This window comes from Equus przewalskii, chromosome 9, assembly GCF_037783145.1.
Source record: "Equus przewalskii isolate Varuska chromosome 9, EquPr2, whole genome shotgun sequence".
Taxonomy (NCBI): Eukaryota; Metazoa; Chordata; class Mammalia; order Perissodactyla; family Equidae; genus Equus; species Equus przewalskii.
The window spans coordinates 56,083,018-56,099,491 of record NC_091839.1 but is presented as its reverse complement, the minus strand read 5'-3'; the positions used below and the strand labels follow the sequence as shown (position 1 = coordinate 56,099,491).

At 34.8% G+C, this 16,474-nt stretch overlaps 1 protein-coding gene across 16 annotated transcripts in view; it reads left to right on the top strand.

Annotated features, from left to right (window-relative positions):
* ATG5 (autophagy related 5) overlaps nt 1–16,474 on the top strand; it is a 122,107-nt gene that overhangs the window by 18,608 nt on the left and 87,025 nt on the right. For 14 of the 16 annotated variants that reach the window (XM_070556770.1, XM_008516858.2, XM_070556779.1 and 11 more), the window contains one exon: nt 7,494–7,572. The exons of the other annotated variants lie outside the window; for them this stretch is intronic. In XM_070556770.1, the coding sequence (XP_070412871.1) occupies nt 7,494–7,572 (79 nt within the window). The remainder of the gene's footprint in view (nt 1–7,493; nt 7,573–16,474) is intronic. 16 annotated transcript variants of the gene reach the window in all.

The window sequence follows — 16,474 nt, the reverse complement described above, 5'->3', positions numbered from 1 at the left end:
TAGTTCAAGGTATGCTGGGATGTACGCATCGAAATGCTGCCATATGGATGTAGTTGAACGAAGAAGATACAGACTGAGTCAAGATTGAAATGAAATATGAAATTATAAATAGGTTAAAAATGGACTTGTTCTCTGAATCTGGGAATATTAAAATGAGAAGTTTTAAGAGAGGCTCTAACAAAAGGAAGCTAGTAGGTGTTTAATAAGCGCAGCTGACTTGAATCCAAGGATTGCTTGGAAACAAGGATGAACTTTTCGGAACTCACGTTGTGCTGATGAATTCCCAAGAGTGAGTAGATTTTTCATAATGGTTTAGAAACCTACGAGATGACGTTTTGTGTTGAGGTATGGGTCATGTCTCTATCTGACCTTTTGATGTGGTTCTGGGAAGGGATGACAAGGTTCTCTTTTTATAGCGTTCGATTTTTATTCGAAACAGTTCTGAGCTTCATGGTCATGTATCAGACTCATTCTGACTCTTGAATAGTTCTAGACTTCAGGCAGCGTAGACAAGTCAGTGTTTTTGTTTTTTATTTCTCAGAACAGTTGGAGGTTTTGGAATGGGAAGGTGACTTGAAAGAAGGCTAAGGGGCGAGGATCAGGAGGAGAGGGAAAGAAGGAGGGGGAGATTGTGGGTGAGTAGCCATAGGAAACAGCTACGTTCTTCACAGTTCTATGCGTGTTAGAGTTGGATATTGAAATGGCTTTGTGTGTATTAGTTGCAGATTATCCTAAGAATTCATGCGACTGACGCTAAAGGTTTCAGTTTTATCATTGTAAAGTACAGTTTCTCAACAAGGGCCCTGTTGACATTTTGACCCGGATCATTCTTTGTATTGGGAGGGCTACCCTGTACATTGTAGGATTTTTAGCAGCAAAACCCTGTCCTCTTCCTACTAGCGATAGTAGCACTCCCGCCAGTTGTGATAATAAAAAATGTTGCCAAATGTCCTGGGGCAGAGGGTGCAAAACCACCCCCACTTGAGAAACTCTGGAAAAAATGAGAAACTTCAGTTTAGCTTTTATAGTAAATAATTGTTAAGTCATTGTCTTTCAGCTGCTGTTTTAATCTATCCTGTGTGGTGATTATTTTTGTATTTGATATGATTTGTATTCTATAGGTTTGTATTCTACATATGATATCAATAAATAATGTTTGGATCTATTTCTCCCTGTTAGTACAGAGTAATGATTTTGACTCCAAGATATCATGTTGCTACTTTGTCAGCATTTATCTCTTCTGAAAGTCTTTCATTCAAGGGTGAATTTGTTTTCCCTTTTAGAGAGCTTATATGAAAGTAATTGTGTTCATGTATCTTCACTTTAGTTTTTGGGGTGTTAACTTTTTATGCATGATATCACTCTCATAGCTATGTCTGGCTATAAGCTCATTGTTTTTAATGGCTTTTGATACAACTTTTCCTGTAGTTTTGTTAGGTACTCCATGTAGTTGAGGAATGAATAACTTCCAGAGGTGTGAGTGTAATTCAGGGCCTAGAGGCTAAGTCTTCTTTTCTCTCTTTGCTCCCAACCAAACAATAGCAATTTTTTCGTGTCTTGAAAGAATTCTCTTCCTGAGAATACGCTCTCAGTATCTAGCTGGCATCTAAGCAGGGGGCTTCATGGGATAGGATGATCTTTGTAGGGAAGCAGCTACCACTGAAACCGTGTAGGGCTTGGACTTTTGAGTAGAGGAGCGTTTGTTTGAGCAGGAAGATGACCTCTTTCTTATATTTGATTCTTTGGAGTTTTAAATTCAAGTGAGAAAGGAAATCAAACACCAGTTTAGACAATTCATAAAAGAAAGAAGCATAAATTGATATTCCTTCTCCCTGTATAACTCCTTCTCCTGTTCGTATTTATTGTTATTATAGTTGTTTAATTATCTGCACGAGATGTTTGAGCAGTGTTTTTGTACCTTAATCAGTGCACGTAACAAGTGCTAAGTAAATGTTCAATGAATGAATGAATCTAAATTAGTTTCTTCTTTTTGTTGAGAAAGCTGAGGCTCAAATAAAATAACCTACTCAAATGAGCGAGTAGGACCAGACTTTGAGTCTCAGTTTAGGGCTCTTTCTGTGACATATGCTGATATACTATTTGTTAGTTGTTGTTTTCTCCAAATCCTTATGTTCTCTCTAATTGCTTTTGTGAATTTGTCCATATTAGAATAGAAAAATATTTGAGAACAGTGTTATACACATAGTGAATACTTAATATATTGTTCATTTATAGAGATTCTAAGGAGATTTTATCTGATTAGTGCTGTATCCTCTACAGTCCTTTGCCTCAAAAACTTTTAAAAATTACATGAGAAATGGAAAATGTGGATCTAAGATGTAAGGCACCTTTGTTGGAGTGATTTGAGTTTAGTCACCAGAGGGTGCTCTAACATTGCATTTTAAAGGGTGAGGTTTCCTGTTACCGTATCTCAAGTGCTCAAAATTTGTATTTGTTACTTTTATGTTAGACTTATTTTAAGAGAACAGTTTCTGGTTCTTCTGAAGAATACTTTGTTAGTATACTCTAATATTGGTTAGATCTTAGGCCTTCAGGTGCAAAATTTAGAAAAAGCTTTTCTTTTTGTCAACTATAAAACGAGTATCTCTAATGTGATATTATTATTTTGTGTAAATTGGCTTATTTTCAAGACTGGTTATTGAAACTAAGAAGTTGAAACTACCTTTCGAATTAAAAAAAAAGCAAATACTGATGTTGATCTTAGACATAATAGAGTGAATGAGAATTCAATACTGTAGCTATGTGACTTCAAAAGTAAATTTTAACAAGATAACTTTAACATCTTAATCATCAGTACTGTGCAGGCTCTTGTCTCTTATGTCTCATCATTTTTCTAAGGTTGTGAATTTCTAGAATTTTATAAATGATTCTGTAAATTAGATTTCTGAAATTGTGGTTGCTTAGCATTTTATATATGTGGTATCCCCTTGGTTAGTGTTGTACTTTGTCATATGTAAGAATAGGTTTAGAAAGCTATGAAACACCGTGCTAGTCCACAGTTGTTTTGTACCATAGATGGAGTAAGGCAAAATTGATTGTAATCATTAAATTACTTTGGTTTACATATGAGTTACAGCCTTTTTTATTCAACGAAATGTAATCCTGTTTCCAGTGAATCGCTAATGTAGCAAACTTATGAATAGGATGGGTTTGTTTCAATGAAATAGAGTGGGACAATAGTTCTCTAGCACTTGGGGAAGATTGCTTTCAATGCTGATCTCAGAATTCTGGTTTGCCAGCTGATGTTTGGATTAGAATAAGCACCCTTGGCTGACTTCAGAGCATATCCATTATTGCCACACGTGTGCCAGTATGTATATATGTATTTTAGCAGTAACGAAAGGGTAAAGAAGAAACAATTTATGCAAAGAAAGAGAAAATAGTCATTTTGAGAATTGAATTTAGAAAAGATTAGAGCAATTTAAGGAAGAGAAAGAAAACAAATCAAATGTGAAAATAGACCTAACACTCAATATTCTGGTGTAGTCAATTTTTATAGGGCAATAGATCGGACCTTTGGCTAGTTGGGTCCTCTTCTGGAATATATTCCAGATTCAGATCCTCACCACTTCCTTTTCTATTACATTTAGGTTAGATTGGCAGAAGTAACAACGTAACAGCCAAATGGCTACATTGTGATTTACTTATAGTTATGGCTTATGTGGTTTCTGTGTTGTGGGTTAGGAGCCTCTTGACAAAACTACATAGAATATCTGTTCAGAGGAGTTGTGCAAATTAGTACTTTTGAAATCCTTAATGTAACTCGGATTATGGCATAAAGAGAAATTCAGTACTTTTAATTTTTGCCAGTTCTGTTTTCTTTTATATATTTTCTTGGATATTAATAGATTTGTCAGCAGTAAGCAATCTTGGAATCTGTTAATTCAGATAGTATATTTGTTTGGAGTTAGTATCCTTGTCTCAAAATTATTCTGACATAAACATCTGGATTGAGCTACGTATGAGCTGTGGACTTTGACAATAGAAATAAGTGAATAGTTATTTTACTCCTGGGTTTTTCTGGCTTTTATTTTTAAAGATTGTTACAGGATAATTATTGGCCATTATATAGTTAGAATGCTTTTACATTAATATTATATATTATTTATATTTAAATATGTTTTAGAAACCATAATTAAATTTCCATCCTAATCCTTAGGATATCAGGAAAAAAGTTGTCATTTACCATCTAAGAACAATGAACTTTAAAATAATGTATATATTTAAGTCACTTTATAAATAACTTAGAGAAGTAAGAATAAAGGAGTAGTATGTAACAGTTTTATTAGAAATTTTAATAAGCATTTAAATACAGCAAATTCAGACTTTCACTCCATGTTTTCCTGGTTTTGAATGTATATGTACCTGAAATGGGCAACGTCCTCTGAATGCAAGTATCTGCTCGTTAGTTGTTATACATTCAGATAGACCTCTTAAGAGGTTATAGCTTATCATTATTTCTGGCTCTTCTTGCATTTAACAGCAGTGCTTGGATTGAATTTCCCTTTTTAGTAAACACCAGTTAGAATGATCAGTCCAATCAATACTTTTCTTTTCTACATCATCTAATTCCTTCCAGTTATTTTTTGTACAAATTTGCCTTTAGCATATTTGCCCACTGGTAATTGCAATACACAAATGGCATAAAAGATGAAAGAATACTGTCACACATCCTTTTAGCAAAACAGAATGGTCCAGGTTCGTGTCATAAAATCTCATATGATTAAATTCTTTCTGTTGAATGATAAGTGGATAAGAATACCATATGTCCTGAGAAATACATTGGTCATTCATTAGTTCTTGAGTTCTATAAAATTCATCTAGGATATCATCATCTAACGACTCATAGTCTGAGATTTCACTTAAATGATCAGTTTTACCATTATCATTAAAGTCTAAAGTACTGCTCTCTGTCTCTTTGCAGAAATCTAATTTATCTAATAATTGTGTAACATCTTCCTCTGTCAGTTTCTTTTCTTTCCCATTATAGGTGGAAAGTAAGAGATTGTGAATTTTAAACTGTATTAATGATAGCTAAAAGCAGTCTCCAAAGGTGAGGTCTGCATCCTTATTTTATACTTTCTTGAAATATGATATAATATTTTAGGCAAAACAGTAAGAAAATGGAAAAGGATGCATTATTATATCATCCTTCTAGGCATGCCATTATTCTTCCATATTCTTATTAGTCTTTTTTTAGCATAGTTGGGAATAATTGATGAATAATGCTGAAATAATTCCTAGAATGATGAAATAGCCAAATGTTTCAAGATATAGGAAAAAATAGGATCACTAAGATCTCATGATATAGCTTAGATTTATAAAAGGGGCCAGTGGATCCGTATGGCAATTATTAGATATAATAAGTTTTACTCCTTTTTTTTTAAAATGAGTTTTCTCTGCTTTTTGGAAGACCTTTAAGAAAGAATAAAGGTTATGAAGTATCCTAAAATAGTTTGAACTGCTCAGAACAGAAACTCATAACCTAAAATTGGGTCCATTGGGTTTTTATGGTATATCAAGGATTTAACTATTCTGTGGATCTTTATTGATTTATGCATTCAATAGCTATTTATTATCCACTTTGTTCAAGATTTTGTGCACTTACAGTCTTTTTTTTAGTATTGAAGGTAAAAAGTAATTGAAGATTGTCTTTTTATGTGTAACTTGTATTCTGACCCAAATACTTATTATTTATGTTAAAAATTATACTTGATTTTATATGACATTTTAAACTGCTTTAAGATAACATTTAAGTTTAGAATTTGCTTGCAGTTTCATTTGTGAATGCCAGAAAATGTGTACAACACTGAATTGCTAGTTATTTTATAAAATTACTGCTGAATGTATCCAATAGATCTACTTAGATTTGTTAAAGGGGTTCTGTAATTACATCTGCAGTGCTGCGTAGAATTTGGAAAGCGGTATGCTCTGTTAGTTTAAGTACCCACGTTCATTCTTAACCTAGCTGCAGATACCTGAGAGGAACATTCTGAAAAAAAAAAAAAAAGAATGAAGACTAAAAAATGTCTATTTTATAAAAGTACAGGGCATTTTGTAGAGCTTATACAATTTTAAGAATTCAGAGAGAAGGACCAGAATTGGATAGAATCTATAATATGTCTATAGTGCAATAGTTTTGGTTTTTTTTTCATTTATTTTTATTTTAGTTTTTGACTGAGGCCAGAGTTTTTTATGGTTTCAGAATTTCTTGAAGGAAACATTCTGTTATTTAGGTAGTCCAAAATTTCCTTTAGATTCATTTCTAGTTATCAAAGATTCATGTTAGATGCTGATTTTCAAATAGAGAGAAGTTTAAGGGTTATCGTTAAGAGATACAACACATTTATAACTAAAGCTACCCACCGTTGTATTTTGCTAGCAGGGCATTCATCCTAAATTCATTCTAAATAAATATGTGATCTCCAGTGACTGATGACATTTCCATAATTATATTATGTAGACTTAAGTAGACATAAATAGTATTAGCTAATGTTTGAATCTTGATCAGGTAATGTATTACATCACTCATTTTGAAGGAAATTAGATGTATTTTCAGATTTTTCAGCTCTTAAATCTAGGAGAACCTTACTGTTATATGGGAAAGAACAAGACTGTACATAACACCAACTAGTCCTCTTTCTGGCTTTGTTAGGAGTATTATTTAATTCTGATTCACTAGTTAAGCTATTTTATATTCTTTAAAAGGATGATTTAAAAAATAAGATTTTTCCATTGAAATCTGCAAGGTTTGTATTATTAACCTTTGTTTATTGCTAAATAATTTGCTTCACTGGTGAGTAATTGTTAGATTAGGAAATGTTCTCTTATTTAGGAAGTCCAAAGTTTATTTTTTTAAAAAAACTTTAGGTTGCAGAAGAATATTCAGTGACTTTGGAAAATGTTGACATGTCGTTATATGAAAAAAGCAAATTATAGCAGTTTGTAAAGGATAAGCCTAATCTGTATTTAGATATGTACGCATAAATACAAGACTGGGAATTTATATGCTATAATGTTATTAGTAATAACCACAAAATAGGTGCTTGTATTCTTCAGGTGCTCTTCTCAGTGCTTAGAATTTTAAGTTGTTTTAAACATTGAAACATATATTTAAATAAACTTTAAAAAACTGCCTGCCCAATACCAATACTGGAATGATAATTAGATACTGCAGTACTGTGATGTAACAGTGCTCATGGCTGATAAAAGATGACTTAGGACAATCCTATTATGTATATTGAGGCTTCCCTGGGGAATGAAGTGGTTAGAGGAACAACCACCTGATGCCTGGAAACTATAGCATAGTAGCCCAGGGAAGTCATTGCATAAAATGTTACCCTCCTGTGATTTGTAGTTAAAGACCCCTGATATTTGATGTTAAAACATGTGCTACAAATTTATTTTGGAGTTGTAGTTATAACTTTAAATATTTATTCTTTCTTTTCTTAAAACATATCTTTCATTTTTAGGCATTATCCAATTGGTTTGCTATTTGATCTTCTTGCATCAAGTTCAGCTCTTCCTTGGAACATCACAGTACATTTTAAGGTATAGTTTAAATAGCATTTCCCATTTGTCCCACTTGTGGTACTTAGTGAGTAGACTTAGAGTAGAATTTTTTTTAAAGTGAAGTTGTTTATTGCTTTTCCCATGATACTTTTTAATTGCTAAGCTTCCATTAGTGTTTGTCTGTAAAATACCTTCCAATTTCTTCCTAACCCTTGGCAGAACCATTAAAACATTTCATGTATAAATGCTTATTTTTTGTTGGAACTGAATACACTATGTTTATAATTTATAATATTTTTGGATATTTATAATGATGTAAAAAAAAATCTCAAATAGGAAGAGCAAAATCCTAACTGTAGATGTGGATGTGGGAGTGGGGAGGGGGTAGTCTAATACTGCTTCATAAGTCTAAGGCTATTTTGATTGAATTCAGAAAAGGATTAGGAGATAGAAGTTCAGGAAATATTAATTCCTGTAGTTTTAAAAGCCAGGCTAGATTTATTGTAATCTAATTTTGTCTCCATATTTTCCAAAGTTACTGATCCCTCTTTCCCCCTAACCAACTTGATTCTCCATCCTCCAACCCCCAAGCAATTCTCAAATACCACTGAAGGATCGAAACACATTTATTAGTTGATCACTAGGCAGTAGTTCTCAAATCATGGTGGGTAGTGGGAGGGAGGTATGTTAACAGTTTGAAAAGTCACTTAGGTGTCTGATTTGCTTTCCCATAAGGGACACTCTTTCACCGTCACTGCCCAAAGGCTGCTCACCCATTCTTCCTAAGATGCTGTCCTTCCTATTTTACTGAAATAGAGTATGTGGGTCATTGGTGTTTATTTCCCTATCATTTGCACTAATGTGCTTTGCAGAGTACCACGTTACCACAGATTTTAGTTACCACAGAACCATACAGAGTGAGGATATGGTTCTAATATGCGTGAGTTTCAGTTCCCATGCAAAGCAAGGACTGTCTGTACATATAATAATTTAAGTTTAGAATGGTATGACGGTAAAACTACTCCAAGCGTAGTAAGGGTAGAGGTTCCATATTGCCTAACAAGTGTTTCCTGTCATGTTGAAAAATACTTCCAATAATTAGATTACTTGTGTGTGTGGGTGTGTGTGTAATGCACTCTAAAAGATTTTGAAATCTAGGTTGAAATATATCATAGTTACCCATTTATTTATTCATACAACGAATATTGAGAGCCTGCTATGTGCCAGCCAGGCACTGTTCTAGGGGCTCGGTTACATGAGTGAATAACACAGAGACACTCAGAGACTTTATGGTACCTAGCAGGCACTACATACTAAGCCTTCTGTAATTATTGATTGAATGAGTTGATAGATTGTAATAATGATAGGAAAGGCTTACAATCTGTTATGATTGGTATAGTGTAATGGTTTTCAAAGTGGTCTGTGGAACCATGGGGATTCCCGAAATCCTTTTAAGGGATCCATGAGGTCAAATCTATTTCTATAATAATATTAAGATGCTATTTCCCCTTTCCACTATGTTTACCTTTGTACTGATCTGCAAAAGTGATGATGGGTAAAACTTTTGGCACCTTAGCACAAAGCAAGGCAGTACATCAAACTGTGCTAGTGATCCTTATATTCTTCACTGCCACGTGCTTGCGGTAAAAGGAATACCAGTTTCACTAAGGCTCTTCTGGATGAAACAGTACTAATTATTAATTATTATTAACCTTGACTCTTAAGTACATGTCTTTTTAGTCTCCCATGTGATGAAATTGAAAGTACACATAAAACACTTTTACTGTATGCCAAATATGATAGTTCTCTTAAGGAAAAGCTCTTGTGCCTTTGTTTGAGTTGCAACCTGAATGAGTCACTTTTTCATGACACAACATCTTTTATTTGAAAGAGTGACTGACAGGCAAACTGCGGTTGTTTAGACTTGGGTATTTGTCAGACAGTTTCTTGAAAATAAACAAAGTGAGCCTCTCATTATAAGGAAAACAACTGACGGTATTTGTTGCCAATGATAAAATTTGAACTTTTAAGGGAAAATTAGAATTTTGGAAAACACATATCTGTCACCATGAGCTTGACAGCTTTCTTATTCTTAAAGAATTTTCTGATGAGATTGGTGATCATGTTAAGAAATCTGATTCTTAAGAAATTTTATATAATGAAATGTGTTAACATTTGGGGAAAACCTACATTAACTCAGTAAACAAATATTTTCCACATGACCAGTGCGTGAGGTTGCAAAGTCATGCATGTGTAAAAGATCCATCCAAAGTGCAAGGTTAGAATCAGGAATTTTCCTGTAAGAGTATGAAATGTTCATTGATATGGTTTCAGATTTCACATTAATGTTATAATAAACTGTACTTACGGAATTTGGTATAGTATCAAAGAAGAATATCCAGAAATCTGAAAAGGCTATTAAGCTACTACTACTTTTTCCAACTACGTATTTTTGTAAGCCTGGATATTTATGTATTTTAACCAAAACATTGTAGAATATTGAATGTAGAAGCAAATAAGATAATCCATCTATTTTCTATTAAGCCAGACATTAAAGACATTTACATAACTAAAACAATGCCCATCTTCCTCCTAAATTTTTGTTGTTGTTCTGGAAAATAGTTATTTTTCATGAAAATATGATTTTTACTTTAACATGTAATGGGTTTATTCTTGTTGTTTTTAACTGGATTTCTCGTTGGAGTCCTTAGTAGGTCATACATTTTTTCCCAGATGGAAAGTTTGTCAGAGAAATCAAATAGAAAACAGAATCTTAGAGCTAATAAGGAAATTATAGAGGGTGTTTAAATTTAAATTTGTTCAGGTTACCAATGTGTTTCTATCCAGCGCGCCTACTCTTTCTGACCCTGGCCCATATTGGAGGAAAATTATTGCCTGGATTTCTTTCTTTCTTTTTTTCTTTGGTTAAAGATTGGCACCTGAGCTAACAACTGTTGCCAATCTTCTTTTTTTTTTTTTTTCCTGCTTTATCGTCCCAACCCCCCATACATAGTTGTATATCTTAGTTGCAGGTCGTTCTAGTTGTGGGATGTGGGATGCCACCTCAACGTGGCCTGATGAGCGGTGCCATGTCCTTGCCCAGGATCCGAACCCTGGGCCGCCGCAGCGGAGCGCGCGAACTTAACCACTGGGCCACAGAGCCAGCCCCTAGATTTCTTTCTATATACTAAATTCCCTTTAGTTAGGGTTATATTAAGACCTTGCTTACGTCAAAGGTCGTCTCCACGCTGATCGATGTAGGCCCACCTCTGTTGTACTACCTTATGACTTTTGCTTGATTATAATGGAACTGAGTAAGCGTTAAAATTGCAGGTACAAAAGCAATGCTTTTAGAGTGAGGAAGCAGGGTTTTTTTTAAGTTTCTAGAAAACAGTTTATCATCAGCAGAGATTGAATTTATTGAGTAGCAACTTTATGTCAGTTGATGTGTCAGTGTTTATCTTTTGTGTTGTTGTATTGAGTATGTCAAATGATGTTTGTGTTTTAACCACACTGCTTGGAATTTATTTCTTTTAGGATTGTTTTAAAAGATATTAATTGTTTTGATTAAATTTTGTGCAATACTGAAGTCTCCAAGACACCCCCCAGCCACACACCCCCCAAACACTTTTGGGTCAGTTTGTAGTTTAGACTGAATTCTTGGTGGGGGGAAACCTGTTAAAAATTTTCAAATGGACGTATTTTCTCTAATTTTTAACTGACTTTGATGCTTGGTATTTGAGTAGATTTCTGTTTATAGTAAATGAATTTTAATGTCTAGAGCAGTGCTTTTCAAGCTTTAATCTGATTCTGTAGGTTTGGCTTGAGGGCAGAGGTTCTGCATTTTTAACAAGTTTATAGGTAATGGGATGCTGTTGTCCACCAGACGACATGCTGAATAACAAGAGTTTAGAGAACACTGCAGATTTAAAAGTTCATAATATTGTGTACAGAACCAGAAGGAGGTAAGGATGATTCAGAAAATAAATGTTTTTGTAGGAATTTTATATATTTGTTGAATGCTGAGAGAGAAATATTATGTGATTGTAAACGTGTAGATTTGAACATTGGCTTTGCTTTCTTTCTCTCTTTACCAAAACAGGAGTAAAAATGGTATCTTCTTCAGGCTTTTCTAATTAGCTTCAGGGACATTTTTGATTCCTAAACTTGATTAGCCTACTGAGAAAATTATCTTATTTCTCTTTCCTCATTTTTTTATTTTGAAAAATTTAAACCTATGTGAGAAAAGTTGGGAGTTGTGTCCAGTAAACACTCATTCCTTTCACCTGGATTTGGCAGCTATTAACATTTTGCTACCTTTGCTTTATTTCTCTGTCTCTGTCGTTTTTTCCTCTGATTTTTTTCCATTATTTTCATCAGCATGCCGCTTGCAAAGCTGCATTGTAATCAAAAGATTGCTTAAAGTGTGTGGAATGTTTTAAAAGGGAAGTTAGTGTGATCTGAAAATTTAGTAATATCAAGTGAGGGTGGCAGGCTCTTTAAAATGCTTAGTTCTATTGCATATGCTAAATAAAGTTTAATAGAGTAAACAAAACGAACAATAACTTGCTGCTTTTCTTTCTTTCTCTCCTGATAACATGTTGCTAAATTGGTGTATTTTGGTTTTGATAAGAGCAGAAATTTGAATTTTGACAGTCATTATTAGGGGTAAGAACTCACATTTGCTAGGCAAAATAGGGTCAGCATTAAGGTAAGTGCCTCTGTGCAAAGCACTGCTGAATAATTGTGGCTAGACACAGTTAGAGACCAAGGTACTCAGTCCTTCCTGTGGTGCTTAAAAACACCCTGCCACTGGTCCTGACTGTTCTTTAAGTCTACTTGTATACTTAAGACCACTCACCTTTTCTGATGGACACGTTGTTTCTTGCTAGGCCAAGAGCCACTATGTCTCCCTGAGATAATTGACCGTATCTCTGCTTCTTCCACTGTGTGTTGATGACTTAGGTCTGAGGTAGCTTTCCTTGTTCTTGAGTGCACTTCATGGTCTCTCCCATGCTTCTACTGCCTATACTTCCCAGCTCTTAATATTGATGGCTATTTTGTAGTATCTATCAATAGCACGTTATATTAGTTATCCATTGCCTTGTGACAGATCACCACGTATGTAGCAGCTGAAAACAACACATTTATTGTTTCTCAGTTTCTGTGGGTCAGGCTTATCTGGATCTTCTCCCTAGGGTCTCACAAGGCTGCAGTCAAGGTGTTGGCTGGACTGCAATCTTACCTAGAAACTTAAGAATCTGCTTCTAAGCCCACTCAGGTTGCTGGCAGAATTCGTTTCTTTGTGATTTTAGGACTGTAGGCCCTATCTTATTGGCTGTCATCTAGAGGCCTCACTCAGCACCTATAGGCTGCTTGAAGTTCCTTGCCATGTGGACTTCCCCATTATAGCAGCTTTCTTCATTGAGTCAACAAAAAAGACTCTCTAGTGCTAGTCTGTTAGCAAGACTGCAGTTCCATATAACGTGACTTAATCATGGGAGTACCATCCCATAACTTTTGCCACATTCTTCTGGTTAAATACAAACCAAGGTCCTGTGCACACTCCATGGGGAAGAGGTTACAGAAGGTTGTGAACATGAGGAAGTGGAGATGATAGAAGATCATGTGTACTTAAAACTTTATGAAATATAATTTGTTCAGTCATTAATTTATTTATCAAATATTCATTGAGGTTAACATCTGCTTTCAGCTGTGACAGAGTAACTGCACTGGATTTTTTCTTCAGTCATAAACAGCTATAAAACTGGACAAAATATAGGAAGTAGAGGTGTTGTGAGGCACTGGACATTAGAGAGAAAGAGAATGAACAAGGTGAGCCACACATTCAGCCCATCTCTGCTTCAGGGCAATTTCCTGAATATGGCAAAGCAGAGCAAAGAAGTTCTACTGAGCTGAGGATGCAAGTACTGGAGTTCTGGGTTGCTGAAGCAGCTGGAACTTGCTAGACTGGGTATTGGCGAGGAGAGACTGGAAGTATAAATGTGAGTTCCACAAGGATACTTGGCTTGAGGGCTAGGCTGCACGCATAGGTGATATTCCTCAAGGCGTACTAGAGAGTGCATTTTAGGGGGGTTAAGAGTGGGAAAAGTCCCATGAAGCCTGGAAGTTTGGATTCCAGCCCATCCAGAGTGCAGAGAGAGATCTAGTTAATATACTGGGCATTTTTCTGAGACCAGAAAGGCCGTGCTATAGGAGGAGTAAGAATCCTACCTCAGCAGGGTTGGCATATTATGGCCTGTGTGCCAGATCTGGTCCACTCATTGTTTTTCTATGACCTGTGATCTAAGGATGGTTTTTATATTTTTTAGTGGCTGAAAAAAAATCAGAAGAATATTTTGCGACGTAAAAATTATGTGGAATATAAATTCTAGTGATCATAAATAAAGTTGTATTGAAATGTAGCCATCCATGCTAAAAGCTTTATGTATTACTTTTGGGCCACCACAGCAGAGTTGAGCACTTGCCGTTGTATGGCACACAAGTCTAATAATATATTTACCCTCTAGTCCTTTACAGAGAAAGTTTGCCAACTCCTTTTATAGAGTAAGGATTATTCTGGATCTGCCCCATTACAGCCTAAAATTAAGCCTTTTTAGGATCAAGGAAAGGCACCATGCAGAACAAAACTCAACAAGAAAAGCGGTATCTTTACTTAAACTGTATTCACAATGTCTGGAATACAATCAGTTGTTACTAGACATATAAGTAAGCAGGAAACTTTCACCATATCAAGGGGAAAAAAATGCTGCTGGTAGAAACTGACCCTGAGATAACACACATTTGGAATTAGCCAAAAAATGAATTAAAGCAATTATTAAAAATCCTAATGACTTAACTCTCGTGACTTAAAGTAAGATCACAAAATTCTAGAATTGAAAAGAACAATATCTGAAATGAAAGATTCACTGCATGGGCTTAACAGTAAATTGAAGATGGCACAAGAATGGTTCTGTGGGCTTGACGACAGATCCATAAAAATCATCCACTGTGAAGAACTGAGAGAAGAAAATTGGGGGTAGGGGGAGGACAGAGTTCCAGTGACCTCTAGAATAATATCAAGCGGTCTAACATACATGTAAATGGAGTCCTAGAAGGAGAGGAAAGAAGGAATGGGTCAGAAATAAATATTTTTAAGAAGTACTGGTTAGACTCACATTTCTTGCCTTCAAAGCTACAGTAACTAAAATTGTGTGGTACCGGCATAAGGATAGACATACAGATCAATGGACTGGAAGTGAGAGTCCAGATATAAATACATGTATTTATGGACAATTGATTTTCCATGTGGGTGCCAAGACAATTGAGTGAGGGAAAGTATAGTTTTTCAGCAGGTGGTGGTGGACAACTGGATACCCGCATGGAAAAGAGTAAAATTGACCCCTGTAAAACATAAGTAGGAATGGATCAAAGACCTAAATGTAAGAGCTGAAATTATAATTTTTTTCTAAGAATAAAAAAGGAGTAAATTTTGTGACCTTGGGTTAGGCAGTGATTTCTTAGGTATGACACATAAAGCACAAGCCACCAAAGAAAAAAATAGATAAATTGGACTTGATCAAAATGAAAAACTTTCATTGTTCAAAGGAAATGAAAAGACAACCCATGGAATAGGAGAAAATATTTGCAAAATCATATGTCTACTAAGGGTCTAGTATCCAGAATATATTTTTTAAAACTCTTAGAACTCAATAATAAAAAGGTAAATAACCGAACTAAAAATGGGCAAAGGATTTGAGTAGATATTTCTCCAAAGAAGATATATAGATGGCCAAGTAAGCATATGAAAAGATGCTCAGCATAGTTAGTCATGAGGGAAATGGGAAGAAAGACCCCAGTGATTTACTCCTTCATGCTCACTAAGATAGCTATAATCAAAAAGTTGGATAGTAGCAGATGTTGGAGAGTGTGTGGACTGATTGGTGTTCTCATATGTTAAATGTTACTATTGGGAATGTAAAATGATGCAGCCACTTTGGAGAGTAGTCTGGCAGTTCCTCAAATGATGAAACGTAGACTTGTCATATGACCCACCAATTCCACCTGTAGTTATATACCCAAGAGAATTGAAAACGTATGTTCACCCAAAAACCTGTACATAGCAGCATTAGTCATAATAGCCAAAAAATGGAAGCAGTGCAAATGCTCATCAGCTAACGAATGGATAAACAATGTATATCCATACAATGGAATATAATTTGGCCTTGAAAAGGAATGAAGTACTGATACATGCTGCAACATAGAAGAACCTTGAAATATTATGCTGAATGAAAGAAGGTGGATGCAGAAGGCTGCATACTGTATGATTCATTTATATGAAATGTTCAGAATATGCAAATTCATAGAGACAAAGTTGATTAGTGGTTTTAAAGGGCTAGAGGGAGGGTAGAATGGGGAGCAACTGCTTATGGGTAACAAGATTTCTTTCTGGAGTGATGAAAATATTACATAATTAAGATAGTGTTGGCTGCACAACCTTGTGAATATACTAAATACCATTGAATTGTACTGTTTAAAATGGTGACTTTTAAGTGAATTGTATATGAATTATATCTCAGTTAAAGAAATAATGATTAATAATTTTCCAAATTTAGAGGAGAAAACATCAAACTCTGTGTCAGAGAAGCTCAGCAAACCCCAAGCAAAGAAATATATAGAAAACCACACTTAGGCACATTCTAATAAAATTGCTGAAAACTAGTTATAATTAGAAAATCTTGAAAGCAGCCACAGAAAAATGACACATGACATAAAAGAGAACAGTGAGGTGAATGATGACTGGCTCCTTTTCAAACAGTGGAGATCAGAAGATGATGAAATGACATCTTTTTTTTTTTTTTTTTTAAGTTGTTTGCAGATCTGATTAAGTTGTGGATCTTTTTTTTTTTCTTTTTTTTTTTTTTTTTTAAAGATTTTATTT